Below are 14,033 nucleotides of genomic sequence, written 5' to 3' on the forward strand. Positions count from 1 at the left end.
TCTTTCTCAACCGCCTTTGGTCTGGGATAGAATTTGGAGCAGAGCCTCTGAGTCTTTAGATAGTACACTTACCTGTTTAGCTTAGTAATTAGTAGTTTCCTTTAATTGTCGTCTTCCCCTTAAAAAAATATATATATATATCTCTTGTTCTTCCCTCCCTATTAGTATTGAGCTTAGAATATGTCTTTCCCACTGCCTGCCCTTCCCTACCGGGAAGCTCTTTCCCTTTGAACAAGTGGGTCCTGGAAATCATCAAAAAAGAATACTGCATCCCATTCCTATCTAGTTCACCTGCCCACACCCTTCTCCGTCACTCTTCTGGGACCCCTCTCATGAACACCTTCCATGAGAAGAAATAAACCATCTGCAAATGGGAGCCATAGAATCCGTCCCAACCCAACACAGAGGGAAGGGTTTTTATTCCCATTATTTTCTGATCCAAAAGAAATCCAGCAGGCGGAGACCAATCCTAGACCTATGAAATCTCAATAAATTCGTCAAACTGCAACGCTTCAAGATGTTTACGCTATCCATCATTATCCCAGCACTGGAAGAGGGAGACTGGTTCTCCGCCTCCAAGATACGTATTTTCACATCATCAGATGGTTCCTCAGATTCATCATGGGGACCAATCATGACTAGTACAAGGTACTTCACTTTGGACTTTTTCAGCCCCCTGAGTCGTCTTCAAAGTCCTTGCAAAAGTGGCAGCCTACCTACACAAACAAGGCATTGTCATATTCCCATACTTAGATGACTGTCTCCTCAAGGCTTCATCCAAACCTGACTCAGTTCATGCCGTAGAGCAGACAACGAACCTTCTCTCAAATCTCTGCCTTCATATAAACATACAAAAATTGACGCTGTCACCTGTACAACACTTGGAGTTTATTGGGGCACGCTTGGATGTGATACTGGCCAAAGCCTTCCTCTCAGCTAACAGATTTTCGAGAGTAGTCAACCTTGTGTCCACTATGAGAACCTGTCCTCAGATCTCTGCCAGGTCGTGTCTTCAGCTGCTCGGCCACATGTTAGCGGCCCCATGGTAGCAGCCACATTTGTGGTAAAGCATGCCAGGGTGCATCTGTGCTGTCTCCAGGCGTGACTATGCATTGTCTGTGTACCTCACAGGCACAGTTTACACAAATTCCTATCCATGCATATCAAGGTCAATGGCTCACTACTCTGGCGGACACAGCCCAAAAACATGTGTGTCAGGGTTCCTTTCCTTCAACCAGCACCATCCCTGATAGTAACAACTGATGCCTCCCTAATCTGTTGGGGAGCACACCTTCTCACCCATATAGTGCAGGGCAGGTGGTCCCTAGTGGAATCATCCTACACATCAATCTTCTAGAGCAATGGGCAGTCCACAATGCCTGCTGGCATTTTCTACCACTGATCAGACATCGCACTATATGAGATATGACGGACAATATCGCCTGCGTGTTCTACATCATCAGACAAGGTGGCGCAAGGTCCAACTCCCTATGTTCGGAAGCCCTGAAATTATGGAAATGATGTATCCAACACAACATCAGCATTTCAGCTGCATACTTCCCTGGACACCAGAACACCTTGGCAGACTCATTGAGGAGGAGATTCTCCCAAGATGACAAGTGGGAGCTAGATACAAAAACCCTACACCACATATTCAGCTGCTGGGGATTCCCAACCATAGATCTTTTTGCCATACAGGAGAATGTCAAATGCCCTCAATTCTGCTCAAGAGCAGGCCTATGCCCTCAAGTGCCTGTGAGATGCGTTCCTCATTACGTGGGATGCCCCACTACTCTACGCCATCCCAACAATTCCTCTCTTGTTCAGAGTGCTTCAGAAGATACAGGGGGATCGAGCCCAAGTCATTCTTATAGCTCCAATATGGCTATGTCCAATTTGGTATACTCACCATCATGCGAAGGAGGTATGTCCTCTGATTACTCTGTGCCTCCTCTCACAGGATGTGGTCAGATCCTCCATCCCAACCCACATCCCCTATATTTGAAGGCAGGAGTCCTCCATGGTTTCAGGATTCAGAGGTGACCTGTTCAGAGGCAGTAAAAGAGGTCCACTTGAATAGCACACATGACACAACTCGACGCACTTACTTCCAAAAATGGACAAAGTTCTGATCCTGGTGCACCACCAATCACGTCATGGCGATGAATATTCTTTTACTTGTTCTGGACTATATTTTGGATCTTAAAAAATCAAGGTTATCCACAAGTTCCATTCGTGTACACATAGCCTCCATCACAACATTCCATCCCAATATAGACAGCCACTCTGTCTTCGCCCACCCCCTCATGAAGAGGTTATTGAAAGGTCTTCAAAACCTTTACCCTCGCATAGGAGATCCCACCCCGGTTTGGGACCCTGGCCTCATCTAGCGCTGCCTCACCAGACCACTGTTCGAGCCCATGGCAACATGCTCTTATATTCCTCTATCCATGAAAACAGCATTTCTCATCACCATCAGATCGGCTCGACAGGTAGGAGAAATTGGCACTCTCATGACATACACCCAGTACACAGCTTTTCATAAAGACAAGGTCACCTTACGTCTACATCCAAAATTCTTACCAAGGTTCCAACCTCCTTCCATTTAAATCAACCTATCCACCTTCCCTGCGTTTTCCCAAATCACATAGCAGCCAACAGGAGGCAACGTTACACACCTTGGATGTCAGGCAAGCATTAGCTTTTTACCTGGATAGAACTAAATCTTTCACACAATAGACACGCTTATTCCTGTCAGTGGTCGAAAGATAGAAAGACCATATCCTAACAATGCCTTTCCAAGCAGATCTCCCAATGTATACACCTTTTCAACCAACTGCACAATCAACAGTCTCCTTCTGGAACTTGAGCACATTCTACCCACTCTCTCTCCAACTCGATTGCCTTTCTCAACAATATCACAATTATTGACATTTGCAAAGCGGCCACCTGGGCCTCCACAGACACTTTTAGCCATCATTGCGCAATTACTACTCAGCATCAGCTGCCCTGCTAGGACATGTTGTCCTGCCATCTGCACTAAATGCCTCTCCGAAGCCCAAGCCTTCCAACTAGGGGCACTGCTTTACAGTCATCTATAGTGGAGCACCCATAGGGACATCAGAAGAAAAAGAGAGGGTTACTCACCCAGTGCAGTAATTGATGTTCTTTGAGATGTGTGTCCCTAAGGGTGCTCCACTACCCGCCCTCCTCTCCTCTGCTTTGGAGCTGAAAGATAAGCTCTGCAGTCAAGAAGGAGCTGAGAGCGGTTGGACTGCACAGCACTATATGTTGATCCCGTTCGCGGCGTGAGATGGGCAGAAGTGCATATGTGGTCCAATGGGCACTGCTACCAAAGATCTCCGATCCCAGGCATAGGGGGCACTGCTGCACCTACAGTGGAGCAGCCATCAGGGGACACAGTTCAAAGAACCTCAGTTTCTGCACAGGGTGAGTGACCTTCTCTTTCTCACATATACTACCCTGCTAAGTATACCCCAATCCTGGTCTAGCGGTAGCTTCCTCTAGAGATAATAGGGGTAATTCAGACTCTGTGGCCCATACAATTCTTGGTTTCTAGTCTAGGTCTGCCAATTAGTGCAATATGTGATGGTGGGTTTTGATGTGGAATTAAGACCCATCAGACTCACATAGGGGGCCACTAAATATCTATTAGATGGAAACAACTTTTAATTACTGCTAAGCTAGGCTGGTTTCAAACTGTTGAAAGGCTCTGTAGTTCCTTAGCAATACACTGAGGTATCCAGTTCCCCAGTAAGTGCTAACCTTCAAGAATGAGGCTTATTTTTTGGAGAGAAAAATTTATTAAATCAAATTCTGATTTCTTTGGAGCTTGCACATACATGATCTCCCACTCTCTGGGGTCACAGGCAAAATCTCCCACATACTACTTTGTCTACATCAAACACACTGTATGACTGCTCTATTTTGTTCTTGAAGGGACAGCTGCCATTAACAAAAATACAAATAATAATACAGTAATAAAATAACTATTAATGCATTATCCACATTCACCTCTAATATCATTTCAACAATTATGATTATTCTAAATTCCTCACACTAGCTTGAGAGGTGTGTGTGTGTGTGTATACATACATACATTTAAAAAAACACACGTTTAAAAGAAATTATTGTAGAAGGTAAAATTAAGGTTGCAAAGTCAGCATAGAAAAGCTAGGAAATTCCAGAATTCAGGTTAGCTGTATCACTTCAATTATGATGCTTTGGAATACAAGATAAAATTTGCAAATGTGCTTAAGTCCATTAAAAGTCAATAGTAGTATTTAGGGCACTTAAGTTATGTGGATGCTTTTGAAAATGTTACCCACAGTCTTTAATCATATAACTATACACTATTTTTTCCCTAAGAGAAGGGTTTGAACCCAGGACCCTCAGATCCACAACACAAGCCTCTTCCACTTGAGACAGTGCTACAATGCTGGGTATTCATGCATTCTGTTCCTGGCTCTTGGAAGCAGAATGTGGTCAGGATGTGGTAGAGGCAGCATACTGAAGCACATAATTTGGCACAGTCATTCTAAAAGGCATTGTGGCAAAACAAATCCGATTCAGGCCCAACATATTAATTGCCTGGGTTCATTCCCTGCTGTGGCTGAAATTACCATGTACAACCTCTCTGCTATCTTATCCGTGAAATGGGTGAATGACAATTGCTTCGCCTTGTGGTTCATAATTTAGGTTTTGAAATGCATAGAAATATTAAGGGCAGCCATTGGAGAAAGGTGGGACTAGAGATTGTGGTTTCCTAGTGTTTCATTATTATTATTTACTTATATTATTGTAGCACCTAGGAGCCCCAGACACATACCATGACCCCATTGTGCTAAGCACTGTACAAATACAGAAAACAAGACAGTTTCTGCCCCAGTGAGCTTACAATCTAAGTATAATACAAGAAAGAACAGATGGCTGCAGGCAGACTGATGGGGGAGTACAAGGAAACAATGAGACAGTGTACCAGCAGCCTAATTGTTGTCAAGTTTTTTGTAGGCATCATGGCAAAGGAATGTTTTAAGGAGAATAATGACTTAGTTTTGCAGATGTTTCAGGGAGCTCCTCCCAAATCTGGGGGACAGCATGGGAGAAAGCAGGAAAGTACTTGTTTAACAAGCGGGCAATGGAGACAGGCAGCGTCCTTTTGATATTTGAATGAGAGATGATAGGTGGGGTTGCGATAGGTCGAGAAGAGGCTTGAAAGTGAAGACAAGTACCTTATGTTTGACACAATAGAGAAGAGAGATGCAAAGAGAGGGGTGACATGGTCAAAGAGATGGGTTAGGAAGCGTGTCTTTGCAGCAGCATTCTAATGGACATGAGCAGGTCAAGCTTGCATTTGTCAAAGTCAGAGAAGAATATTGCAGTAACTGAGATGAGAGCCTAGATGGAAGTTTTAGCTGTGTGGATGGATAGAGATGTTATGCAGAAAGAATCTGCAAGACTTAGGCCTGGTCCACACTAACCCCCCACTTCGGACTAAGGTACGCAAATTCAGCTACGTTATTAACGTAGCTGAATTCGAAGTACCTTAGTCCGCACTTACCGCGGGTCCAGACGCAGCAGACAGGCTTCCCCGTCGATGCCGCGTACTCCTCTCACCGAGCTGGAGTACCTTCGTCGACGGCAAGCACTTCCGGGATCGATTTATCGCGTCTAGACAAGACACAATAAATCGATCCCAGAAGATCGATCGCTTACATCCGGACCAGGAAGTAAGTATAGACGTACCCTTAGACATAGCCTGGATGTAAGGACCTAGAGAGAGTTCCAAGTTGAAGATGACACCCAGATTATGGGAGTCCGTGACAAGCAGGATGGTGGTGGTGTCCCCAGTGATCAAGAAAAGAGTAGTGCAGAGGACTTGGGGGGAAAGATTAAGTGCACATTCCGTAGGCTACCAGGTTTTGGGAGGGGGGCTGGGAAAGGGTGTGTGAGTTTCTCAAGTGCATAGCATTTTATCAGCTGTGGGAGAAGACATGACCGATCTGCTAAATGTGTGTGTGTCACGTAAGATACAACATTTGGCAGGCCTGAGAATGTAATTCCCCAAGATGGAATTTCACCAGGTCATCAGTTTTGTGTGTCACCTGAAAGACAGCACCCTCGAGGATCAGGTCTTGTGTTGTCCTCCTGCTGATTTCAGTGGGACCAGGAGAAGGCACTGGATTAGCTGATGGGATCATCTCAACAATGAGATTTGAGTAAGATCTGCAATTAAGCATTCATTTTCACTCTCCCAACAGAAAACTTATTTATTTGGTGGCAAAGGATATGGGACAAGTTTTTCTTGTGTTAGGTCTTTGATTCAGGAAGGAGTCCTTATTCAGGAAGGGTGTTTAAACACATGCTTAAGTGCTTTCCTGAATTGAAGCCTTGGCCTGCTTTAAGCTAGGCCACAGCCTGCTGCTGAATAAAAGTGAGTGTTAAGATCCATTGCATTTCTTCCCCCCTCGTCTCACAAGCAGCTGTGCTTCTTCAAGTATTTGTACATATGGCTCTCGCTCAAGGCGCACATGCACCTGTGTATGCAAGATTGGAATCTTTTGGCCGGCAAGTGTCTGGGACAGTGCATGCGCCCTGCATGGCCTCATGCCTCTAATCGAGTGCATACGGAGCAGAGTGAGTCTCAAGTGCAACTTAGTTCCTTCTTACTACCTATGACAGCGAGACAGGACCTCCACAGTGTCCAACTGCTACCCCATAGCTCTTTGTTACCTTTAGAATTAGTTCAATGTTAATTTTTCTGTATTTTTTTCTAGCAGGTTGACAAGCCTGTCTTGCTTATGAGGCAGCTATTCCCTTAAATGATGGGAATATTAAATATTTTATTTGCCTCTCCAGACATGTTTCAACATGCAGGCCTTTTTTAAAACACCCTTAAAAAGTCCCAAGATTATTTTTATTGGAGCAATCAGTGAAGGGTGTGTCTGATTCTGAAACCCTACATCAAAAAGAAGCATCTACTACCTCCAAGCTGCACACAGCAAGTGCTGAGGCATGCTGATTCCATGAACCTCCTTTCCTGTTAATGTGGAGTCCTTTAATCTTGGTGAAGGAACTTAATGGTGGCTGGGCCCACTCTCCCCTTTATGCGCTTGGGTAGGGGGCAAGAGGACATGCAGTGTTCAGGTATGGCCCCTACAGACATTGCTGGCCAAAAGAATCCAGTCTCGTGCACATAGGGCACATGTGCACCTAGAATGGGAACCATGTGGACAAACATTGTAAAGGACTGCACTTACTGTAAAGTAAGTAACTTGTTCCTTTTCCGCTTTTTCCATTAAGCTCTGGGAACAATAAAATATTTGTGTCTGTAGCATGGCTGTAAGTACAAAAAATTAAGTGTGCTCTGTTTAGTGCAGTTTTTTCATGAGATGAGCTTTCCCATTGGTCAGAAATCTGTTTAGTTTCTATTTATTTGTATCATGATAGTGCCCAAAGACTCCAGTGAGCATCGGAGGCCCATTGTGATAGGTGCTGTACAAACACACAGGAAGAAACCATCCCTATACATGTATACATTGTATCAAATACACACAGAACGCACATGTAGTACTGCACTCTAATCCATTTAGTCTGAACATTCATGATCTTTTCTCAGAAATCATTAATATATTATATTCCTATACCAAGAACTACTTTAGTGTGTTTTTATTTCTCTCTTCCCTATATTCTTTCTTGCCAAGAAAGCAGAATTTTGTATTAAATGTATTTTTTAACCATAACAATGAAATTGCCATAAAACATAAAAGAAATAATTGTTCATGTGGAGGTTTTCCCTTTTATTTCACATAATTTCTTTTGCTCTCTCGTATTACAGAAAGAAAAACCGGGAGACACACAATGCAGGTAGGAACTACAGTGTTTTACTGTTCAGAGTTGAGCTGCACAGCTCTTTGAGTTCCTTACTCCAATCTGCTTAAAAGCATACAAGGACTGGTGCATTTGGAATGGGGAAAGATCCATTTATTGGAGTGTATTACATGAAAAGACTCCAGAGCCTCACATGGAACACCTGAAGCAGGGCTGCTTCATGGACAGTTGTAACCCATCCTTTAGTTTGCCTAGATGATGGAAAATCTATAGAATAATAGAAATAATATCTTGTATAAACAGGAGAGGCCCTCTGAATATGACCCATCACTCATGTCCCTTTTCCTCCCAAATACCTCTGTGGACACCTTGGCTTTTCATTTCATTGCTAATAACCTCAGTGAATCACCAATTTCTATTCAGCTACAAGGAAGATATAAGCAAAAGCAGATATTGGTTTTGTGTGAGTATATTTTTGGGAATAAATATATAAAGTATATGGAAACCAGGGGCAGGCATCTAACACATAAAATGCATTTTAACTTTTAGAGACCTTGGGTTAAATATTTTGAGATGGGATTAGGCCACAGCATAAACTTCCATTGCATTCCATTGAACACCACCAGCCCCGAAATCCTCCATAGAACCAATCTGTGCTTTGTGGAGATTTCCCCCCTCTCCTAACACATGCCCTTTCCTCTCTGTTGGTTCCCTGCTTAAGCCGTGTTTGGGAACTCACAGCTGTAGGACAGGGAGGGGCAGGTTACATTCAGAAACGCGGATTCCAACCAACTTAGAGAAATAGTAGGCATGGTCCCATGGAAAGACCAATTAGGAATAAAGGAGTCAAAGGGGGCTAAAAGTTCCTAAAAGATGTAATACAGTACTGAAGACTCAACAACAAGCTATTCCAATGCCGAGGAAAGATAAGAAGAACCACAGGAGGCCAATGTGGCTGCTGTACAAGGAGCTTTTTAGCTCTCTAAAAACCAAACAGATACATACATTGAAGATAATAAGGTGATGAGTAACAGTCAGCATGGATTTGTCAGCAATAAATCATGTCAAACTAATGTAATAGCATTCTCTGATGGGGTAACAAGCCTTGTGGATGGGGAGAAGTGGTAGATGTGGTAAATCTTGACCTTAGTAAAGCTTTTGATACTGTCTTGCATGACCTTCTCGTATTTGCCTAGTTTAACAACCTAGATAGAGTTACTATAAGGTAGGGGCATAACTGGTTGGAAAACCATTCCCAGAGAGTAGTTATCAGTGGGTCACAGTCAAGATCGAAGGGCATATTGAGGGGTCCCTCAGGGATCAGTTCTGGGTCCGGTTCTGTTCAATATCTTCATCAGTGATTTAGATAATGGCAGAGAGAGTACACTTGTCAAGTTTGCGGATGATACCAAGCTAGGACGGGATGCAACTGCTTTGGAGGATAGGATTAAAATTCAAAATGATCTGGGCAAACTGGAGAAATGGCCTCAAGTAAATAGGATGAAATTCAATAAGAACAAATGCGAAGTACTCCAGTTAGGAAAGACCAATCAGTTGCACACCCAAAAAATGGGAAATGACTATCTAGGAAGGAGTACTGCAGAAAGGGATCTGGGGCTCATAGTGGATCACAAGCTAAATGTGAGTCAACAGTGTAACACTGTTGCAAAAAAAGCAAACGTCATTCTGTGATGTATTAGTAGGAGTATTGGTAAGCAAGACACAAGAAATAATTCTTCTGCTCTACTCTGCACTGATTAGGCCTCAGCTAGAGTACTCTGTCTAGTTTGGGGCCCTACATTTCAGGAAAGATGTGGACAAATTGGAGAAAGTCCAGTAAAGAGCAACAAAAATGATTAAAGACCGAGGAAACATGACCTTTAAGGGAAAATGGAAAAAATTGTTTTTTTTTTTTAAGTCTGGAGAAGAGAACGGGGGGGAGACATGATAACAGTTTTCAAGTACATAAAAGATTGTTACACGGAGGAGGGAGAAAAATTGTTCTCTTTAGCCTCTGAAGATAGGACAAGAAGCAATGGGCTTAAATTGCAGCCAGGGCAGTTTAGGGTGGACATTAGAAAAAACTTTCTAACTGTCAGGGTGGTTAAGCACTGGAATAAATTGCCTAGAGAGGTTGTGAAACTCTGTCATTGGAGATTTTTAAGAGCAGATTATACAAACATCTGTCAGGAATTGTCTAGATAATATTTAGTCCTGCCTTGAATGCTGAGGACTGGACTAGAAGACCTCTCGAGGTCCTTTCCAGTCCTATGATTCTGTACAGAAAATGGAAAGAGGGGTATGTCACCAAGGAAATATACATGGGAATAGCACAAGCATGTAGGGATAAAATCAGGAAAGATTTAACAAGAAGAGGTTCTTCAAATATGTCAGACAAAAAAGAAAGGTCAAGGATGGTGTGGGTCTGCTACTCAATTGAGAACATGAGCTGGTAACAGAAGATGATAGGCACTGAGCAGCTCTGCTTTCCTATTTTGCTTTAGTCTTCTCACAAAAAATAATGTGGTTGGATGCCTAGGGAAGTTACCATAGATGATAAAGGGGAAGGGGTGCAGATGGGGATAAGTAAAGAAGACGTCCGAGGTCTTCTGACCAATTTGAATGAATTCACATCCGTAGTGCCGGATGCTATACACCTCAGGGTACTGAAGGAATTAGTTGAAGAGATTTCGCAGCCACTGGCAATAATATTTGTAAACTGATGGATGATAGGAGAGGTCCCAATAGACTGGAGAAGGGCTAACATAATGCCCATCTTTAAAAGGGGCAGAAAGGAGGAGCTGGGGAACTATAGACCAGTCAGCCTGACTTTGATACCTAGGAAGCTACTAGAGCAATGTATAAAACATTCAATTTGTGAATACCTGGAGGACAAAGGGGTGATCACTAGCAGCCAGCATGGATTTACTAAAAACAAATCATGCCAAACCAGCTTGATTTCCTTCTTTGACAGAGTAACTGGTTTGGTGGATAGGGGGAATGTGGTGGACAATAATATACCTGGACTTCAGCAAGGCTTTTGACACAGTCCCACATGACATTCTGATAGGTAAGTTGGAGAAATGCGGGCTTAGTGGAACTATCATTAAGTGGATACCAAATTGGTTAAACAACCACAAACAAAAGTAATTATTAATGGAATGATGTCAGATTGGAAGGAGGTCTCAAGTGGGGTTCCATAAGGAACTGTTCTGGGTCCAGTGCTGTTTAACATCTTTATTGATGATCTGGGTGTAGGAATAGAGAGCATATTGATCAAATTTGCACATGACACAAAGCTGTGGGGTGGAGGGTTTGCCAACACTTTTTGGAGGATAGAGCTACAATTCCAATGGATCTTGATAAATTGGAGAACTGGACTATTGAAAACAAAATGGAATTCAACAAAGATAAATGTAAGTAAGGTGTTACACTTAGGGAAGAAAAAACAAATGCACAAATATAGAATGGGAGATAACTGGCTTTGCATCAGCACTGCTAAGAAGGATCTGGGAGTTGTGGTGGATCACAACCTCAACATGAGTCAGCAGTAATAATATATGGAGATATACCTATCTCATAGAGCTGGAAGGGACCCTGAGAAGTCATCAAGTCCAGCCCCTGCCTTTACTAGGAGGACCAAGTACTGATTTTGCCCCAGATCCCTAAGTAGCCCCCCTCAAGGATTGAACTCACAACCTTGGGTTTAGCAGACTAATGCTCAAACCACTGAGCTATTCCTCCCCCCAATGTGATACCGTTGCAAAAAAAGCAAATGCAATTTTAGGTTGCATTAACAGGCATGTCATGTAAGTCATGGGAAGTGATCACTCTACTCAGCACTGGTTAGGCCTCAGCTGGAGTACTGTGTCCAGTTTTGGTCAACAATGTATAGAAAGGATGTAGAGAAACTGGCCAGCAACAAAGATGATCAAAGGGATAGAACACAAGCCATATGAGAAAAGGCTGAAGGAACTGGGTCTGTTTAGTTTGGAAAAGAGGAGATTAAGAGGGGGACATGATTGTGGTCTTCAAATACTTGAAAGACTTTCATAAAAAAGATAAAGAAAAGTTTTTCTCTCTTGCCACAAAGGGCAGGACAGGAGGCAATGGGTTCAAACTACAGCAAAACAGATTTAGATTAAATCTCAGGAAAAACTTCCATTGTCCTACAGTTCTTACAGTTAGGAACAGGCTACCTAGGGAGTTGTGGAAGCTCCTTCACTGGAAGTTTTCAAAAGGAGGTTGGATAGCCATCTGTCTTGGATGGTTTAAATACAACAAATCCTGCATCTTGGTAGGGGGTTAGACTAGATGACCTTTGCAGTCCCTTCTATGATTCTATGCTTGGACTAGTTTATCCCAAGAGTTCTGATCCAGTTCTGCCTCCAAGCAGTCAGAATCTATGCCTCCCTGGAATAGTGGTAACTAGTGGCATTCCTAAACCTTAAGAAAGTTGTTCAGTGCTTAGAGCAGGATTGCAGGAATTAGGGGTCTTGGTTTCTGTTCCCAGCTCTGGCACTGTCCTACTATGGTGGCTACGGGGAAGTCTCTGCACTTCTGTGCCTTGGTTTCCCCATATTACAGAAAAGTGGTGAAATTTAATGTTTGCAGGGAGCCTTCAGCTCCTGAGATGAAAGGTGCTATAGTAATTCAGAGTATTATTAAGATGGCTAATCTTCTAGCATTCTGAAAGTGTTAACAAATAAACTTTCTGCAATCTAGTATTATAATTAGTGAAATATATACTTAAGATTGTCAAAGTGTTGCCATTCTATGGCCCTGATTTCAGTTGCTCTTATTTTTTCAAAACTTTCACTTATTGGGCTGAAGTTTTCCAGTCATGGGGCGTGAATTTTTACTACCCTGCACCTGAGCAAATCCACTTTGCCCTCACCTGGCACAGATACTAATGTGACTGCACAGTGTGTGAGGCCTGGTGTACACTACAGAGTTAGGTGAAAGGAAGCCGCCTTAAGTCGACCTGTTAATGTATGTGTCTATAGTACTGGGTCCTTTACATCGACCTCAGTCACCTCTGATGTCGACTTCTGTAATCCACCTCTGTGAGAGGCATAGCACTTAGTTCAATTTTCATGAGCCGACTGTGAGGTAGTGCAGATGCAGTGTTGTGTACTTCGACTTAATTGGCCTCCAGGTGGTGTCCCACAATGCTCATCTGTGACCGCTCTGGACATCATTCTCAACTCTGCTGCACTGCAGCCAGGTATACAGGAAACAGCCCCTCCCCTGCTAAAGCCCTGGGAACTTTTGAATTCCCATTTCCTGTTTGATCAGCATTGGGAGCGTGCCAGCGTGAGCAAACGCGCTCCAGCCTGGTCTGCACAGGAGGTGGTGGATCTCATCGCTGTGTGGGGAGAAGAGTCTGTGCAGGCAGAGCTCAGATCCAGCAGAAGAAACACTGACATCTATGCAAAGATCACTCGTGGAATGGGGGAGAAGGGCTACACGAGGGGGCACAGCAGTGCCGTGTGAAAATAAAAGAACTTTGCCAGGCATACCAGAAGACAAGGGCGGTGAACAGTCACTCTGGTGCTGAACCCTACACATGCCGGTTCTACAACGAGCTGCATGCAATTCTTGGGGGTGACCCTACAAGTACCCCCACAGCAATGTGGACACCTCACAGGTGTGAGAGTCTAGGAACAACAAGGAGGATTATATGGTGGAGGAGGAAGAGGAAGAGGATAATGGGAGGCAGGCGAGCGGTGGATCCATTCTCCCTGAGAGCCAGGAAATATTTTTAACCCTGGAGCCCTGTGGGTCTCAGGACAGCACAGTGGCCGACCGTGATGCTGGGGAAGGCACCTCTGGTGAGTATACATGTAAAATGAAAGTCCAGTTAAACTTTAGCGGGCACACACATTCGATGGTCTTGCATGTTTACTGTGAAGAAAAAACGAGGTGCTGTGGTTCTCTGCTTACAAGAGGCCACTCCAGCTACGCAGAGAGTGGCCCCTGGAAAAGACTGTTGATGTGGACTGGGATAGCCCAGGAATCCTCCATGGAGATCTCTAGGAAACTTTCCTGGAAGTACTCTTCAATCCTTTGCAGAAGGTTTCTGGGCAGGGCAGTCTTATTTCTTCCACCATGGTAGGACGCTTTCCCATGCAACTCCTGAATTAATTCTGCTGGCATCATTGCGGTACACAGCAAAGCAG

The 14,033-nt window shown here is 43.7% G+C and overlaps 1 protein-coding gene across 1 annotated transcript in view; it reads left to right on the top strand.

The window, feature by feature from the left end:
* USF3 (upstream transcription factor family member 3) overlaps positions 1-14,033 on the top strand; it is a 72,990-nt gene that overhangs the window by 35,447 nt on the left and 23,510 nt on the right. Inside the window, exon 4 of the mRNA XM_054042706.1 lies at positions 7,859-7,887. Coding sequence (XP_053898681.1) covers positions 7,859-7,887 — 29 coding nt within the window. The remainder of the gene's footprint in view (positions 1-7,858; positions 7,888-14,033) is intronic.

Source organism: Malaclemys terrapin, chromosome 1 (assembly GCF_027887155.1).
Source record: "Malaclemys terrapin pileata isolate rMalTer1 chromosome 1, rMalTer1.hap1, whole genome shotgun sequence".
Classification (NCBI taxonomy): domain Eukaryota; kingdom Metazoa; phylum Chordata; order Testudines; family Emydidae; genus Malaclemys; species Malaclemys terrapin.